This window comes from Condylura cristata, unplaced genomic scaffold (assembly GCF_000260355.1).
Source record: "Condylura cristata isolate star-nosed mole 26May11 unplaced genomic scaffold, ConCri1.0 scaffold00022, whole genome shotgun sequence".
Taxonomy (NCBI): domain Eukaryota; kingdom Metazoa; phylum Chordata; class Mammalia; order Eulipotyphla; family Talpidae; genus Condylura; species Condylura cristata.
In genome coordinates this window covers 4,769,983-4,789,127 of record NW_004567123.1, presented here as the reverse complement: position 1 = coordinate 4,789,127, position 19,145 = coordinate 4,769,983, and the positions used below count along the sequence as shown (strand labels likewise).

General features: G+C 43.7%; 1 protein-coding gene across 1 annotated transcript in view; it reads left to right on the top strand.

Annotated features, from left to right (window-relative positions):
• RIN2 (Ras and Rab interactor 2) overlaps positions 1-19,145 on the top strand; it is a 191,447-nt gene that overhangs the window by 148,595 nt on the left and 23,707 nt on the right. The window contains exons 7-10 of the mRNA XM_012728374.1: positions 1,217-1,328; positions 4,660-4,732; positions 10,872-10,963; positions 13,497-14,642. Coding sequence (XP_012583828.1) covers positions 1,217-1,328; positions 4,660-4,732; positions 10,872-10,963; positions 13,497-14,642 — 1,423 coding nt within the window. The remainder of the gene's footprint in view (positions 1-1,216; positions 1,329-4,659; positions 4,733-10,871; positions 10,964-13,496; positions 14,643-19,145) is intronic.

Here is a 19,145-nt window from a genome sequence, read left to right as displayed (position 1 = left end):
TCCCCACCCCCAAACAAGTTTGTAGGAGACATCAGAGAGAAACGTGGATTAGGTGAAAAAACTACAGATAGATAGGGGAGGGGAGAGCAAGGTGTCTCATTACAGATGACAGAAAAGCAGTTGCATAGGGCCTCTCTGGTGGTGCAGGGATTAAGTCTCAGCACAATGAGGCTACTGGCAGCCACTGCAGCACGAGTTCCATCCCCAGCCAGGGAGGTGACCCGCATGGCGCAACAGACCTCTCTTGTCTCACCTGCTGCTCCCGTCAGCAGTGTATTTCAATCAATCTATCTGTTCTGCTCCCCACTCTGTCTCTGGTGAATCATCTCACCCCCACACCTCTGCCTGTACCCCAGTTCTTGTATGCATCACTGTGGCTGCTGCACCACACACTGCTGGGAGTGCTGTTCAGCTTGCCATCTAGGCAGTGATACTCCGTGGACTGGACTGTGAGTCCAGAATGGTGTGCTGAGGTCAGCAGTAGAAAGTGAGCTGATTTGAAATGTGTCCCCAAGTAATCTTAGGGCCTGAAGGGATTTGTCAGAAAGAGAAGCGTGTTAGCTGTATACAGACCTCCAGCCTTGGTGTTGATGTGGTGAACCTCAGAGCACTTGTGTCTGTCTCTCAAATGCAGCAACCACTTCTCAGCTCCAGAAAATTGTTTCCAGGCCTGACTGTGCCTTAGCACCTTATCTTCCAAGAAAGAAAAGCTTAAAAGTCAGATTTTAATGTTTAAGAAAAAAACTTACATTTTTTTTTCACTATAGGCAATAAATGCAAATTTCTATCTTAAATATACCCACGTCATGTTAGTCAGTGAATTCCCAGTTCACTACCTGTGGTATAGTCATGTTACCTGTGTTTTCAATATAAGTTTCATCAGTCATGACGCCCATGGAAGACAGTGGGTGGAGGGAATGTGACAGGAGCTGTGAAACCAGTCACCAAACTGAAAATGCTTTTGAGATTGTGGGAGCTCTTACTGTCATGGAGAAAGTCTGTCAGAGGGAAAGTCAGGTTCCTTTTGAGCCAGTTGTCAAAGGAGGCTTCTGTGGCTGCGTGCAGCTTACCTTCTCTGGCAAGCCAGTGCCCCCACTGAGCCTTGCTGTTCAGTTATGACAGGGACCCTTCCCTGAGTACTGGGTGTTTGCATATCATATGTCCAGGTTTCTAAGTTTGATATTTCCTAAACTTTAATATCTTTTCCCTCTACTAGATGTTCCTGGTTCGTAAATCTACCAAAATGCAGAAGAAAGTCCTCTCCCTTCGCCTGCCCTGTGAATTTGGAACCCCACTTAAGGAATTTGCCATAAAGGAAAGCACATACAGTAAGTAGAAGTTGGCGCCTTAGACTCTGATTATGTGAGGACCTCGGGTTTCCCTAGCAGGAGGGAATGGAACAAGTCTATCTTCTGAGACAGGTTTGGGTCTGAGTCTGGGCATGTTTCTTGTTCACTGAATGGCTTGCCGGGTTGCCTACCTTTGCATCCTCAGTTTTCCTTGCATAATGGGGTAATAGTGACCTCAGCGAGTTGTTAGCAATTTTATTAAACAAACCTGTGCTGGTGTTGGCAGCCCAGGGCTTGGCATATTGTGTGACACTAATAGAGGTGGCTTCTTCACCCCTTCCTGGTGAAGTGGAGCGTGGCTTCCAGATTTGCTGATGAGTTAGCTGCAGGGGAGGCTGCTGCAATCCAGCCTCTCCTTGGGACCTGATGATAATGCCTGTATCTGCACATCTTTGTGGATAATCCTTGAGTGGATGTTTTCCCTCCAGGCAATCACTATTTAGTCTTTTATGAAATGCAGCTAATCCAAGGCTAAAGTTTTAAAGGGAGCGTGGTCCTTGTTCAATAATGTTGACTCTACTATCCTGTGGTCACTGGAAATGTGGTCTCAGGGGTGGGTTTGGGAGGGGGCAGGTTTTATTTTTATTTATTTATTTTTAAAGATTTTATTTATTTATTCATACAGAAATGGGGTACAGGCCAGAGGTACAGGGGTGATGAGAGGATTCACCAGAGACAGAGTGGGGAGCAGAGCAGGCCGACTGATGAAGTGCACTGCTGAGGGGAGCAGCATGTGGGTCACCTCCGGGGCAGGTGGGGATCGAACCCATGTGAAAGTGGCTTTAGGTTCTTAGTGCTGTTCTTCAACCCGCTGTACCACCAGGGAAGGCCCGGGGGCAGGTTTTAAATTAAAAAACAAAACAGAAAAAACCACACAGTTCATATAGACTGCTAGATTTCAAGAAAGGATGGGAAGATGACTCTGCACCCCACAGGGAGAGACTGTTAAAATCACAGCTTAGCAGGCTGTGGTGTGAAGGCCATGGGAAGTGAGTTTGGAAGTTCGTCAACTGTCTCAGCAGCAAGACTGAGACCAGGATTCTCATGCTTCCTGATTTCAATCTAAACAAGCCTCAGTTCTTGCATTTGGAGAAGCTGAAAGTATTGAGAATACTTTAGGGGTAGATAGATAGGTGGTTATACTCAGGCTGGAGTAAAAAGTTTTGCTGAGCCAAATGGTCTTTAATAAAATCTGGAGAAGACACTTCCCACAGGGGTGAAAACAGTCAGGCCCTCAATTTGGTTGTAAACACCTGTCATGAAATGTTCCTCTTTCGAGTCTCCTAAGGTCTTAGACTCCACTTGCTAAAACATAGGAACAGTCAATGAATCTGACCAGTGAATCTGACCAGTGATTTACACCAGTTTATTTATATTTGGAGGAACCGGAAGATAGATTGGAAAGCCGCCATCTTAAAGATAATGAATTAGACATTAAGTGAAAAAAAGACAGTTCTGAGTTGGCTTTTGAAAGCCTGCTAGCCAAGAAGTGACAGATCTAACTGGTTTTGTTTTTATTTTTTTAAAGATTTATTTATTTATTCATACAGAACTGGGGTACAGGCCAGAGATGTGGAGGGTGATAGGATTCACCAGAGACAGCGGGGAGCATAACAGGCAGATCGACGAAGTACACTGCTGAGGGAAGCAGCAGGCGGGTCAGGAGAGGTCTGCCGCTCCATGTGGTCACCTCCCGGGCAGGCGGGGATCGATCTCATACAGAAGTGGCTTAAGCTTCTCAGTGCTGTGCTTTAACCCGCTGCGCCACCAGGGAGGGCCCTCTAACTGGTTTTTAAGTGTCTTCTAATACCCTAAGTTAAACACAAATTAACCCCTTCCCCATAAGTAAAGTTAGTGTTGGTGAGTGCTTTCTTGGTATTTGCTGGTGACCTGTCCCTCGCACCCCTGTCTGAGGGATTTCGCTCCCTGTTTTGTCACAACCTCTCAATTCCCAAATCCTCTCCAGGTAAGTTAAGGTGGTTGAAAGCACTTTCCTAAGCAAAGCTTTAAACCTGACTCTAAGTAGTTTCTAAGAGCCGCAGTCTCTCCATGATGGCCCCTTCTGGGCCAGAAGCTGTCTTTTCTATGAATGGAGGTGGATTGGGAGAGAAAGGAATTGGTATAAAAAGAGATATTTACTCATAACATCTGAAGTCATATTTGTATACACTACTTTCACATAAATGTCCATATTTTAAAACTCCAGTTCCCATTACTGCCCCTCTAGGAGACAAGTACCATTATTGTCCATTTTACAGATGAAAAAAAAAAAAAGGTTTAGAAAAGTTAACCTACCCAAACTCAGCTCCTCCCTACTAAACTCATCATTTGTGGTACATATGTGTGTTTCTGTTTGTGTGTGTGTCTGTCTGTCCCTCATAATATATGTGTAGAGGCACATATACTAGGCTTGTGTGTGTGTCTGTCTGTCCCTCATAGTATATGTGTAGAGGTATGTGTTTGGGTATGCTATAGAGATACTAAATAAACAAGCTAATACAAAGTAAGAAAGAAGCAAAACATATGATGCATGGAGTGTTGCAAAAGAGGAAATACCTGCTTGAGGAAATGAAGAAATCTTCACAAAACTGGAATTTGGAATGTTTTGGAAAGAATGACAGCAAAGATCTTGTAAGAAGTGGTTGGCAAGTGCATCATTATTTCAGGTCCACTCACAGCTCCCCCTCTCAGCAAGAGGCACAAAATGGTACACCTTCTTGCCAGAACACTTGTTCTCGTTAGGAAACTTGTATACTCGGTGGTAGTTGTGGTGGGCATTCTAGGTACTGGTACTTGATACTGAATTGAACCAAAAGATGATTCATGAGAACCTTGTGTTATTCTCCAAGTATTTCATTCCTTCTGCTTGGTGCTCTTATTGGTAATTTTAGGAAAGAAAAATGTGACCCAGGAGGGCCAGACTACGAGGGTCAGAGGCAGTGCGGCCTCCTATTCCCCAGCCCTGCCATGTGCCTATGGTCTCCTGCTGCAGCCAGGCTGGTTTTTGAACCCTGCCCAACTTTGTGTCCTGAAATTTTAAAAAAATGGTTGTGCAATTCCAGTCTGAGCTGGTCTGTTTACCAAACACTGGAACATGTGCCTGAATGAGTCAGGAGCTGAACTCCCAGGCCATCAACTATTTACTGGGCTGTTTCTGACTTACATATGTCTCCTTAATAGCTGGCTCTATTAAGTGGCACGGTTTGTTTGAGACGGTTCTACACACAGGAGAGACAACAGGAGAGGCCACTTTCTTTCTCAGAACATGCTCAGAGACATTCAGCTGGTCTCCAAAATCTCTCTTTTCCAGCTTTTTCCCTGGAAGGCTCAGGAATCAGTTTTGCAGATTTATTCCGGCTCATTGCTTTTTACTGCATCAGCAGGTAAGGCTGTTTCATCTCTTATGATTTTCAAGGGTGTATATGGGCAATATGATCCATTTCAAAGCTTCTTAATTAAAAAAAGACAACAGGGTTGGGAGGTTTGCTGCCTGTAGTAGTCTTGGAAGGGACATAAGTAAAATGAAAATTTTATCTATTAATAAAATGACCACCATGCCATTGAAGAAATGAAAACTCTTTCCTGGCTCTAAGTTTCATGTTTAAAGTTTAAGGTCAAAACAACTACCCTGGCCTCATAAATGTAACTTCTCATGAATATACTTGTGTCTTCACACTGCTCCATTCACATAGAGCTGTCAAGTAAAGATGTGCACACAGATGCACATATGTGTACACACATGCACATCTCCATACATGTGCTCACACGTATCCATGTATATCCACACATGCACATACAGAAAAAGACCCATAATATCAGCCTGTAACACTGAGAACTCCTTGATGATATTTCTGAAGATTTGCCAAAGGATGCCATTTATTTTTAGAAACGTTGGTTCCTTCGATCAGTGATGAAGCCAGGGACTGAACTCACACTGAAGCAGCTGCTGCTCACTTGCAGTGCTGCATCCTAGCCTGTTGCGCCACCAGGGTGGGCCACTCATGCTCTTAAGTAAAGAGATCTTCTCAGTCCATGTGATGTAAGCTCAAAATCATGATGTGAACAAGTGTCAGGAAGGTGTGAGCTGTGGTAGGCTTGCTTTCTTTTATCTGTATTTTTTGTTTGTGCTTTCCAGACATAATAGCTTTCAAGTCAAGAGTTGCGCCCGTAATGGAGACTTCCATGTCTTTATGTACAGAATTTTTCGTTGCCTCCTTTCACTGCAGTGCCCTGTTGCCTGCCTGTGCTTTTCTCTCTGTTGTAGCTGACAGAGCCAAGACAAAGACATGCTAGACAAGGGCTGTTTCAAAGATGGCATCTCACGGTGTCACACTTTGGCTGAGGAGATTATTTGGGCTTGGGTTCTATTGTTTTAATTTTAAACTTAGGTTACTTCTCAAAAACTGAATAAGACATTCATAGTCCCTGTTGACTAGATTCTTCTGGGGTCAGGCACAAAGCTGCTTCATTCTTGGAGGTCACCTTATCAGCTAAAACCATACAGTCGATGACCTCAGGAAGGAAGGCACCTGCAGGGGAAACCCGGCACTTCTTACCAGCAGGAAGAGGCTGAACTTGACCAGCACCCTGTGAGCTCACCCCAGGGGATGCCACCTGCCTGAAACTGGCAGTTCCCTTGGCCTTTATAAAGAAATCCACTGCCCAGAGAAAGGAGGCAGGTGCAGAAAACCCTGACTGTTGCCAGGATCCACACCTGGTCTGTTTGCAGCCAGCCTGTCCCTGGGAGTCAATTTCAACACTAACATATTGGTCAGAGGTGAAGTCTGCCCTTGTTTACTCTTTGGCATCTGCCTGTTGGTCATTGTGCTATTGTTGTGAAAGATTTCTACATCCATAAACAGCATTTGGCAATAGCTCATAACAGATACCATCTCGCTCCTCAGTCTTCATAATAGACTGGAGTACCTGCTATCCAGAGCTGTTTGATGATTGGAGAAGATAAAGTACATAAAAGCCTTTAGTAAACTACAAAGCATGATACCAATAGAGGATGCTTATAGGAAAATACCAATGTTGACATTTTGTGATTTTGGAAGACCTGAGAGTCATTGTCCTTTTTTTCCCCAAGATGCAAAGTTTCTTGATTTTTTTTTAAAGATTTATTTATTAATGCATACAAGAGCAAGGTGTAGGCCAGCAGTGCAGGGGATGAGAGGATTCACCAGAGACAGAGTGAAGAGAAGAACAGGTGGATCTATTGAAATAGAGCAGTGTTCCGGAAAAGCACCATGTGGATTAGCTCCCTGTCTGGGTAACAAACTCGTGCTGTAGTGGCTGCAGATTGTTTTGTAGTGCTGAGACTTAACCCCTTGTGCCACCAGGGAGCCTCTTGATGATTTTGTTTCTCCTATTACATTATATCACTTGTTTACTGAAAGCTGTATTCTTAACTATCAGTCATAATCTGACCCAGTCTTAGTACATATTGATACACATATTCAGAAGGAGAAAGTGATTGGATTGTCAGTGTTCCCACATAATGCATGGGCACAAATACACAAGACTAGTGAATCGGTAGCTCAATTAATATATCATTTTCCATATCAGAAAAGCACAGCAAAAAGTATAGTTGAGAATACAATATTGATACTGACCTTCGCCACTCAAGCCTAGTCAAGGCATAGTTAATGAGCCCCGCCTTTCAAACTTTAATGTGTATGAGAATCACCTGGCTTCTTGGAGAATTCAGAATGCAGATTCCAATTCAGTGGGTCTGGGCTGGGGCCCAAGAAGAGTCTGCATTTCCAACAAGCTATTTTGGCCCATATTGCTGATCCCTGACCACACTTTGAATTAGAAGGGGCGAGGGGAAATGCTTATTTTCTGTATTTGTGCTAAACTGTGTAAATACAGTATGTCTAATTTTCATAGCAACCCTTCAATGAGTACCATGAAGGCACTGGCTCCAAAGAGTGTGATGCTTGTCCCTAATCATAATAAGCATTTATGGAATTTGAACTTTGGTCTTTCTTGTTGCCAAAGTCCATACTGTAGCACTATGCTATACAATTCCACAGGCTTTAGCATCCAACATACCTGATTCTACATCCCACATTAGCTCCATAAGTGGGTGCCGGTGACCTCCGCATCTATGTTGTCTTATGCTTCTGATCTTTGAAATTGTTACAGGCAGGGAGAGGGGCACTACTGAACCCCCAAACCTGCCTGCTCTAAATAGGTTCTGCCATTGCTGCATCAAGACAAAACATATAAGACTTTAATGAAAAGGAACTTTAATCCAGTAAGTATACAATAGGAAGACAAAGAATATAATTTCTATATCAAACACCTGCAGTTACCCATTAGGATAAAAGTCAACCCAAAAGGGATTCATCCAAAGCAAGGCCTGAAAGCCTGTTATAAGACTAAAGCACCTTCTGGCTGGCACCTATAGAAAAGGGTCAGAAATGGCCAGACAAGTCTGGGAAGAAAAGAGCACAATCAAAATCAATATAAGCTCTGCCACAGTCAACCTCCCTATGGGTCTCTCACCCACATCTCTTTCAGCCAGTCCAGGGCCAAAAAATAAACACAGTTTCTTCACATGTCTCCCTTTGCTCCATGTGGCTTCCTCAGGTCTCCTGGCTCTCCATCCTGCTTCCTTCAGCTTCAGATTCCTTCTCTTCCTTTTTCTCTTCTCAGCTCCACTCTACCTTTGGGTTATTCAGGAAACCTGGAACTTCCCCTTTTTCTGGGGATCACCTTGTTACAAAATGAGGAGCCTATGTCGGTCCACTTAAGTTCTTGGTGCAGTGCAACAGTAGATCTCAGTGTTAGTTGTCTTTCTTTTAAAAATATATGACATAGCACAAGCTTAAAAAGTAAAGCTAGACTGTGAATGTACTGAATGAAACTCTTGGGTGAACATTGATTCTTACTCTGTAACACAGGGTTTAGAATCAGAGCCCCTTTCTTTAACAGGATGTAGGTGAGAAGGAAGTGTGTGTGTTTGTGTGAGGAGATGCTACCTTGCACCCTTGGCTGACATAGCAAGCGAGGACTCATGCACAACATCTAATTTTCTAGTAGATCAAAGTCTAAAACTAGCCATTAAGGGAAGACAGGTGTGGTTTCCTGTCACATGTGTCATTAAGAAAATCTCAAACCAGCCATGTGATATTTAGGCTCCAGCACCGCTTTAGGCAAGGGAAAGATTTTAAATAAATACATGTTGGTTTCATGGTATATCCATGAGTGTTGTTGTATCTCTCCCCCACCCCCCACCCTCAACTTGCGTAAAAAAAAAAAGGTTTTAATTAGGTTGGTATAGTCAAAGAAAAATATTTCATAATGCTTGGACTTTACCAAGTTCTGATATCCACCCATTGAGCTTCATGTCAGATGATAATTGGGGTCACTGCCTCTCTGGGGTCAGGCAGTGGCAATTATCAACCCAGCCATCCCCTGCAGGTGATGGCTTCACCTGTTTCATCTAAAATAGATAGAAATCAACAAACAGAAGTAGACTTTTGTGACTATGGGGGTGGGGAGGGCAGGTGAAAGGGTATCTTGGAAGCAGAAGGTGACTCAGACTATGGGAAGGGAGGCGCCTCCTGCCCACCCTACTCCTAATATTTATATGGGCAGCCAAATCACAGCACTATGACACCATCACCTTTTATTCATGTTGTTTTCTTTTTATTGAACCTGCTAATTTGTTATTCATAGTCAACAGTTTCAAAGGTTCCAAAATTCTCTAGTCATCTAGATTTAATCTGATTCAATCTAGAATGTTACCTAATTTTAATATAAGCTACTACTAAGGGAATCTTGCCTTGAAACATACAGGAGAAGCTCCAAGTTTAGTCCCTCGCTCCAACACAGCCACGATGACTTTGCTATTCTTTTTTTTTTTTTTAATTGGTGTAGAAGAACTGGGATATAGGCCAGAGGTGCCAAGGCATGAGAAGATTCGTGAGAGAGAGTGGGGAGCAGAACAGGCAGATCCACTGAAATACACTGCTGAGGGGAGTAGCAGTGAGACAGGAGAGGTCTGCCATGCCGTGTGAGTCAGCTCTCTGACCAGGGATTGAACTCAGGCTGCACAGGTGATAGTGCTGAGTCTTAACCTTTCAGCCACCAGGGAGGTGCTCATTCTTGCTGTTCTTTCCCATGTCAGACCCTCTCCTACCCCAGTGTACCTGTTCTGCCTCCGCCTGAACTGTTCTTCCCCTCATGGTTTACTCCCCAGACACCTTTAGATCTTCAAAGGCTACATATTCTTGGGACTTACCCTGGCCGACTCTTTCATTTGAATGCTGTTTATTCCCATTTCATTTTTGGATCCATAGTGCACACCCCCTCTTAATAGTCCCTGAATTGCTGTATTGTCCATTGTCCTTTGGTGTCACTTCACACAGGCAGGGACATCTGTCTCTTGTTCCACCACCTGAAACAGTGTGAGAATATTATAGATGACGGTAAACATAATGAATGAATGAATAACTCTGTTTTTGTAAGATCAGTACACCACTGAGAAAATAACTCCCTTTCCTTTTAGTCACTGCTATTCTTGATCATTCTTTCACTTATTCCAAGCACACATTCTCCCTGTCTGTCTTAGGCAAGTTCTAAGGGAACTCACTAGTGCTTGGAGCATGGTATTAACCCATGTATATGAAACTAGACAAGTGTCTAACTCTGCCTTTGCCCTTTCTGAGAAAGCGGTAAGTCATGGGCCTTGCACTTTACAGTGGTTTCTATGCGTTAGTTGTACCAGTTCATCTCCATCTTATTGAGTCTTTTGCTTTGTGCTGCTTCCTACAAATGGCAGTATGCTGCTTGGGGGGCCGGGTCATTGCTCAAGGCCCTGTACATTTGCCATCCTACTCAAAGCATACTCCAGGGGCAGCAGCTTAGTATCCAGAATTCAGAATTCCTAAGTCAGTGTGCAGCATGACAAGAGCTGGGCAGGATGAGCATGGTAATTCATATGCACATTAAGAGACACACAGGCTTAACATAGGAAGTCGTTTTTGTCTTGAACACACGAATGGTAATTCTTGGAGTCTAGCTGGAAGATGTTACAAAGTAAATCCAATGGATGTTCACTGAGAAGCTGTCATAGCCAATGGGCTAATAAATCATGGTGTAGGATTACACATTCCCAGCCAGAGAGTTGGAGTCCAACATTCAGATCACCTAGCAAATTAGTACATAAAATTTTATATTTGTGGTAGACCTACCAAAATAGGTCTACCAGCAGCAACTCTGGTATTGACTTTAGATATGTTTTTAGCTAACCAGCTTGGAAATTTAGTCCCTACTACAGATAATGAAACTATGTGGGCTTATCTCTCAGTCTGTCCCAGATGCGATAAATACAGTCAGAAATAGTAATCCTGGAGTTCTATCACCAGTGAAGATTAAGTTCTCTCTGGGTATGATGTTGTGTCTACTTAGGATATTTACTTTAAGTTAAAACATCTCTAGGATGAAAATGAAAGCAAAGGATGGAAACAAAACTTATAATTGCAAATGTTCTCTTTCTGCGATAATCAGGGATGTTCTGCCATTTACCTTGAAGTTACCTTATGCCATCTTAACAGCCAAGACGGAGGCTCAGCTTGAAGACCTTGCTCAACTGGGATTAAGTAAGTGGGCGCCTCTTCCTGGGGTCCTTCTTGAAATGAATCCATGAGCAGAATTGATGCTAGGCTGACTAATGATGCATCAGAAAAGGATTTTATCCCCTTGGCAAACTCAGCTTTCAGGTCCATGAGCTCCCTGAATCACACCTCCTGAGAGTCTTTTTCCAAGTCAAACAATGAGCCATCTCTTAAAGAAGGGGTCTGAGTTTGCCTGGGAACCCACACATCTCCCGGGCTTCTCCCATCAACCACTACCCTAAATGTTCAAATCCTAATTTAATCTAAACTTCTGGAATGTATCAAGTCATTCCTTTCTGAAGCATCTTGCTGGGGAAAGGCAGTGCTTGACCAATAGGGAAATCCAGCATCCTGCATCTCATGTATGCTGGTTTTATTTTAGAGAAACACACTGGCATTGATGGTATGTCTGTACTTTGAGGAATTTGACACCACAGGCATCCAGAGGAACATCTGCCTCACTTCCCCTCTAGCTGCTTGATTCCAGTCCTTGAGTTCAGGGCCTCATCCCTTACCTGCCCTCTGTCCTTGCGGTAGCTGGCTGGGCAGTCACTCCCCACTTCTGTCTCTGCCATTGTCCCTAAACTCACCACCGTTTTACTGGACCTACGTAACAATGAATCTGGGCATGCGGCTCACCCAGTATACCGCTCTGTCTCTTTGCCCGAGAAATCTATGTGGGTTTGATTTTGACATAAAGAATTTTCCTGCTAGATTGGAAGGGGAAACTCTCAAGATCTTAAGACTTCAGGCTTTAGATAGGTTAACAGCCAGGCTGTACTGTGTGAATGCAAGTTTGGGGTTCTGTAAGTGTAAGTACCAGTATTCCTAGGACCCAAGAAACTATGACACTTGACCCACCATTAAAAGTGCTTGTGTTTCTCTTTTGGCATAATTTTCTCTTATTCTAAAAAATTTGAATAAGGCTTCTAAAACTTAGATGACTTAGAAAGAACTGCTTGGATGTGGCTGAGACCTGCTGGATAGGTGTGTGGTATAAAATTGGGAAAAAGAGCCCTGCTAAAAATACCAGGGCCATTTAAATGTCAATGCTGAAAAGTTGCACTGTTGTCTTGCAATTGAATTGTATACACCTGTGGAAAGAGTTTAAAATACTCCCTGAATTTAAGTATTAATTAGCTAATTTACATTCTTTTCTTATGCTAAGAGGTATTTGAAATCATGTATTTTACCTTTGTACTATATCTCTGCTTAGGTACTAAACTTTCATCAAAAATAAAGGATCTGTGTTTAGATTCCATTACATTTTCAGTTGAAAAGTAGAGTCACATACCCAAGATTCAAACCCACTTAAATCTTTTCCAGTAACTGAACTAAGAGTCATTTCTTAAATTTAAACTGATCACCTTAAAATGAAACCTGAATTGAATTTCTTCAGTGCACGAGTTGGATTTTCACTGCCCAGTTGCCACCGGTTATCCTGTTAAACAGCGCAAAACTAGAGCAAAAGGAAGAAAAATAGGGGCAGTGAGAATCCCATAGCAGCCATACCTGCTAAGTAGAGATATATACAGGATACACAAGGCAGGGTAAGGACTCACAGTGTCAGCCACTCCCCAGCCCCCTGATCTGCCAATGTCTGTCCATGGAAAGAAACACATTTTAAGCAAACACACAAGGCAGAGCTGAAGAGAACATAGCCTATTCCAAATGGAAATGACAACAGACATCTGTCACCACTACTGCCTCCCTAGATGTGCATGGAAAACTGAGGCCCTTCTGTACAAGGACATACGGGAAGTACAGATGCAATGAGCAATGTGTACTGATCCGAAAAGTGTTGAATGTGTGTGGTTATGGTGAGGAGATTATAGGATGGGAAGAATGGACTACAAACCACAAAGATAAATGGTTGAACTTGCACTTAACATTTGCATAAGTTTGCTGTTTTTTTTTTTTTTTCCTGAGGAGCAGCAGAAATGTATGTTCTCTCCATTTGGGGTTTTAATGCTGAGTGTGTAAAACCCCAAGCAAATTACGCAACATCCCCGGAGCCCAGCTGCCAGTTTTGCCCATTAAAGGGAAACTTAGGAACTCTCCTGTGAAGGGCAGCTCAGGAGAACTTGATTGGAAAGAGTCCTGTTGCTTTGAGGGTGGACTGGGTTTTAGTGAAGCAAGTTAGGGAGCCTCTGTGGCCTTCTCAACGTGTACTATAGTGATTTTTTTCCCCCTCCCCTGTGAAAAGGCTGGGCTGGTATTGTATGTTGGCCAAGCCATTTCTCAAGGGCTTTAGAGGTGAAAATCCCTGGAGCCTTTCTGTGAACCCACAGCTGGGTCTGGCAGTGTTTCTTCCCTTTCCAGTAAGGGAACGCAGTTAAAGCAGGAAAAAAAAAAAAAGAGAGAGAGAGAAGAAAGAAAGAAAAACATCACCCAAGTGTAGCATAGCACCTCCCCCTCCAAAGAGGTGTGTTGTCATGCAGTGTATTTTTTAATTTGTGCAGGAATGGCCTGAGTGTACTGTATTTACATTCTTGTGTTCACTGATAATGACTTTCAGATTTTTGGAGCTCTCCAGCTGACAACAAACCCCCAAACCCTCCACCTCCCCATAGGCCTCTCTCCTCAGACGGTGTTTGTCCTGCCTCGCGTCAGCTCTGCCTTATAAATGGAGTGCATTCTATAAAAACCAGGACGCCTTCGGAGCTGGAGTGCAGCCAGACCAACGGAGCCCTGTGTTTTATTAATCCTCTTTTCTTGAAAGTGCACAGCCAGGACCTCAGTGGAGGCCTGAAACGGCCCGGCACAAGGACTCCCAACGCGAATGGCACCGAGCGGCCTCGGTCCCCCCCACCCAGGCCCCCGCCACCCGCTATTAATAGTCTGCACACAAGCCCTCAGCTGTCCAGGACTGCAACCCGGGCGAGCATGCCAGAAACAGTCAACCATAACAAACATGGGAACGTAGCTCCGCTTGGAACTAAACCAACCCCCATCCCTCCACCCCGGCTGAAGAAGCAGGCTTCTTTTCTAGAAGCAGAAGGCAGCGCAAAGACCTTGACCAGCAGGCGGCCTCTTCCCAGCCCCGGGCAGGAGACGGAGCCCGAGCCAGGCACTGCTGGCAGCCCAGGTGGAGCTTCGCCTGAGGAGGCCCCAGGGGATTGCACAAGGGCCCAGCCTGCCGGCTCTGAATCACGGCCGCCTCCGTGGCATGGAGGCAGACAGAGACTGAGCGACATGAGTATTTCCACTTCCTCCTCCGACTCGCTGGAGTTTGACCGCAGCATGCCCCTGTTTGGCTACGAGGCAGACACCAATAGCAGCCTGGAGGACTACGAAGGCGAGAGTGACCAGGAGACCATGGCCCCCCCCATCAAGTCCAAGAAGAAGAGGAACAGCTCTTTCGTGCTGCCCAAGCTGGTCAAGTCCCAGCTCCGCAAGATGAGTGGGGTGTTCAGCTCCTTCATGACCCCGGAGAAGCGCATGGTCAGGAGAATCGCGGAGCTGTCCCGGGACAAGTGCACCTACTTCGGCTGCCTGGTGCAGGACTATGTGAGCTTTCTGCAGGAGAACAAGGAGTGCCATGTGTCCAGCACGGATATGCTGCAGACCATCCGGCAGTTCATGACCCAGGTGAAGAACTATTTGTCTCAGAGTTCAGAGCTGGACCCTCCCATTGAGTCACTGATCCCCGAGGATCAAATAGGTAAGTGTGCGTTTTGCCTTTATTTATATATATTTGAATACTGTAGCCTTGTCAGACAGTGCACCCTGTGTGGGTTATTTAGGCTGTTTCTCCACTGTTCAAAACAGCAATGCTTCCCACTCTCCTGTTTGATTTGAGTGGAAACAGCTTCTTAGAGCAAAATCCACCTTATGCCTGGCTCAACTGCCACAAGCCAGGCTTAGAAGTTTTGGGAACTGATGGGAACCAAAGCATGATTCTATTTGGGGATCGAGTTTGCCTTCTGAGAGGCAATTTGTCTGTCTGATTTTGCACTGTGTGTGTGTGTGTGCCCTGAAAGCATCTCTGTAGGGTGTGCTTGCCTAGAAAGGCCACTGTCTTCTGACAGGGGGTGGGGGGGGTTGGGGGTGAGGGTGTTGTACCACTTTGAGGTACATTTGCACAGACATGTGCAGAAGTCACTGGTGTACCCCTGGGTGCTTTTCCACAGTGAACACACTGCTACTCAATTAGTAGAACAGGAACAGCATCCAGAAGTCCTGGGGTCCCCTGGCCTGTCCCCTTCTCCTTTAAGAAAAACTGCCCTGCAGCCTGCTAATCCCACAGAATTTAGGAAGAGGTTGAATGTTTGGAGAGGAAGAAGAAGGGGGGCGGGGGGGAAGAGAGAGGGAAAAGAAAGAAAAACCAAGTTTATTTTGTGGACCTTTAAAATCAGTACTATAGTTTGGAAGTCACATGGAAGGTGTTTTCTCCAAAGTGAAGGGTAAATACTTTCTCTATAACCTCATTAAAGGCTGAATTGTTGTGAATAGTTACTGTGGCCAAAGAAAATGTGAATTTGGCAAGCAGTCTTTTTTTTTCCAGGGCGAGAGTGTTGAAGGGACTTTTTTTTTTTTTCTCCAAAAGGTTGACTCTAAAAAACTAATTTCAGAGACCTCACTCACTGGTCAGCAGTAGCAAAAGGAGTTATCAAACATTTTTAGGCATTTCTTAAAGCTCAACCTAATTTCTTCTTTCTGATTGGGTCTGTTTGGCAAAGTAGTAAACAGTGTGTGGTAGAGGGTGGTGTCTCTCTCTCCTTTAGAAGAGTTTCTGCAGCTCTTTGATTTTTCTCACAAAGGAATCAAAGCCTTGTTTGTTTTCTTGTGGTTTGAGCCTGGTTTTATGGGGCGTGGTTAGAGAGGGGAGTTGCTGGAGAGAGGGGTTAGAAGGAATGTGCCCTTGGGATGTGCATTAGAATTTTAAAAGGTTTCTAAGAGAAACTGGATGGTAGCAATGGCCACCTCTTTCCGCATCCCGCCCGAGTCCCCCTCTCAGCGGAGACTCGCTCAGACTTGATATAAACAAGAACCCCAAACCAACAAGAGAAACTTCCGCTCGAGGCCAGGGTGGGGAGAGTGAGGCTGGCGCTGATGTCAAGCCTGAGCTATGTGGTGGGAGCACCAGCCGGCCCACGGAGATGGGCTCCAGGGGACTAGTGTCGGAACTTTCTTTCTTGCCCATGTTGTGATGTCAGGGCACCAAAGTACAGGTCCCCGGGGCCCATTCTGCCAAATTCTTTGGAAGTGAAGTTCAGATACAGTAATTGCTCTTAGAGCATGAGGGCTCATATTTTCCAAAAACATGTACTTTGCCACACAGGGAAACTGCAGGTTTTTAATGTAAAATCTAAGGTCATAACAAGAAGGGAGGCTGACATCTATGAAGCCCTTCATTTGAGCCAGGCCAGGCAGCCTGCCCAGGTGATCTCAGTGGGTCCTGGTCTCACCCCATGAAGCAGACTTCCCATGAGCAGTGGAGAAAGGCAGCGTTTTGCCTAGTGACATTGTTGGTCCCAAAGGCATACCAATTAGTCACTAGCAAATGCAGCATTTAAACTTCTTTATCAATCTAAGTCTCTGTTTTTTAATCTTATTTCTCTCAGTTGTTTGCATTCATATGTTCTCATCAGAAACTTAAGGAATTGGGATAGTGGGCTAACCCTCTGTGGGCAATCTCAGACTAAAGCCCGCTGGGGAGGTGTAGGAGTAGCCTACATTTTAGTTGTTTATTGTTTTTTAACTTTTGCATTAAAGCAGGCTCTTCATATCTGTTGCTTCCCTAGTGAAATCATCTTTCAGTTTTAAAAGTGCAGTGAAAGTGCTGGGCTTTTGTAATTAAGAGGAAGGTGAACCAGAGCAGAGGTTAACCTGAGGAATTTATCACGAACCTAATCGGAAGGAGAGAGGTGGCCCTAAATATTAGACAATTATCTCTTTAAGTGTGCAAATTGCTAGATTAAGACTCTGATAAGAAAATTAATTTAGTCTAGTTATCTGTGTTTTGCATATTCCAAATGAAAGACTCACTGGTTTCCTAAGGACTTAGTAATGCAGTGATTTTTTTTTTAGACCTTGTCACCAGCTCTAGGGTTGGTACCTTTATGCAGGTACTATTGCTCATGTTTTTCCAATTCAGGAATGGAGGCCAAGGCATGTGGAGTGACTTGCAGTGGGATATATGACTGCAAGTACAGGAGCTTGGGATCATCCCCTTGTGTGCAGACTGAGGGGCACCGTGGGATCCCCAAATGCTCCTACTCTAAAAGGTCCTGCTATCCTTGCACACAAAGACAAAGCATTAGTGTGAGAGAACTTTAACAGGATTCATATGCATAGGGAAGAGGAAAAAAGATAACAGTTTCCAAAAAAATAAATACCCAAATTACCCATCTCCTGGGGTCAATGTCTAACCAAACGGGGTTGGCCTAAAGTGGGGCTCCAAGATCTGAAAAATTTCCCAAACCTTCTGGTAGGGAACCATAGGAAAGGAGTGAAAGGGGCCAAGCAGTTCTGGGATGAACGGAGCAAAATCAAAGTACAAATCAAGATAATGGCTGCCTCTTAAAGTGTCTCTTACCTACAAGTCTCTTTCAAGTGTCTCTACATGTCTCTCTTCCACATGTCTCCTACATGTCTCCCAAGCCCCTGGTGCATGTCCAAAGCTGATAAGCAAGCTCCTTTCTTCTTCACATATTTCTCTTGAACCCATCTGCCTTCTGTGTTACATCACCCAACAACTCAGTTCAGCCCTGTAGTTCCAGGTCAAAACCCAGATCTATCTCTCTTGTTATCGCTGTCATCTACTCACTCCCACCACATTTAAATTCCTGGGAGGATATAATTCACTTTGAATGATGTCCCCAGAATCCCAACCCTCAAGTTTGTTCCAAACAAGTGTGTGTTAATGCTCATAAGACTTTTTAATAATGCCACTCAGGGTTCTCTGCTTTAGAATAATCTAGTCCTGCCTTCCTTTCTCACACCTTTTGAGAGAGATTGCTCTGAATTAGGAGACAGGCATTGAAATCTAAAGCCCAGATTTACAGAAATCAAGAAAGTTGGGGGAGATATTTCATTGGTTTTAACTTATGTAGAATTAGACTCAATATTCACATATGAAAAATGACCATTGAATGCATGTATGTTCCTTTAGTATACAGAAATAATGCTAGTCTGTCTTCTTCAGTGAGTGGTTCTTCAGTTGCCTCGAGTAAAGCCAATGAAAGAAAAACAAATAGTTCTTACCCATTGACACTTGACCCGTTGCTGTTGTTACAACCCTTTAGATCAGTGTGTTCCAGGCTAGTATAGAATGAAGCAGAGTTGTCTCAAAAATGAAAAATTGCCCTTCTCTATAGCTTTGTCTTGTTGTGAAGAATTTGTATTCTATTTAGACTACTGTTTAAAGCACATTCATCCAAAAGCCCTACTATTTAGAGGTTCTTAAATAAATATTGGTAGACTGACTACAGTGTGACTCTCCTATTGGGCAATGAAACTGGTGATGGTAAGATACCACAAGTTCCCATGTGAGCCATCTCTATTCAGCCCAGGGCCACATACTGTGTTTCACTTATGGATAGCTCTCTCTCCATCCTTTACCCCAAAGAGGTACATGGAAGACAAAAAAGTGTTTTATGGGACAGGGTGTGTGACACCACTCATTATTCCAACATAGTTCCTCATTGATAAATTTGCAGATCTTACTACTCTGGCTTCAGTCTTTTTTAATCAATAGGAAAACTTAGTCCAAGAATTCTGGTCATGAAATTTCAAATTTGCAGAATTTATTGCATTTTTGTGGCTACTGCTTTGATTTTATTGAAGCAAAAGAATTTTTTATTTCTGATTTGATACTAATCTTAGGAAATCCCTCGATTTTCAAGCTGAACAAAATTTCTCCAACTCCAAAAATGCTAGTATCTTCAAATTTTCTGCTTCATTCAAGCCATTCATCACAGACTATCAACAATACAAAAAAAAAAATTGAACTTTCAAAGTAGTTTTACAAAGTCAATAGTGAAAAACAGGATAGTGTTGTATTGTTTTCTCTAATTACTCTTTATGCGAGTGTATTTTTTTCTCTGAAAAGTATTTTAATTTTGTGAAGGAAAGGCATCTTTAAACGCAATTCCCACATACTTGAGAGATTGTCAATTTACATGTGTATGTTTTTTAAAAAGAGAAATGATACTGAAATGTG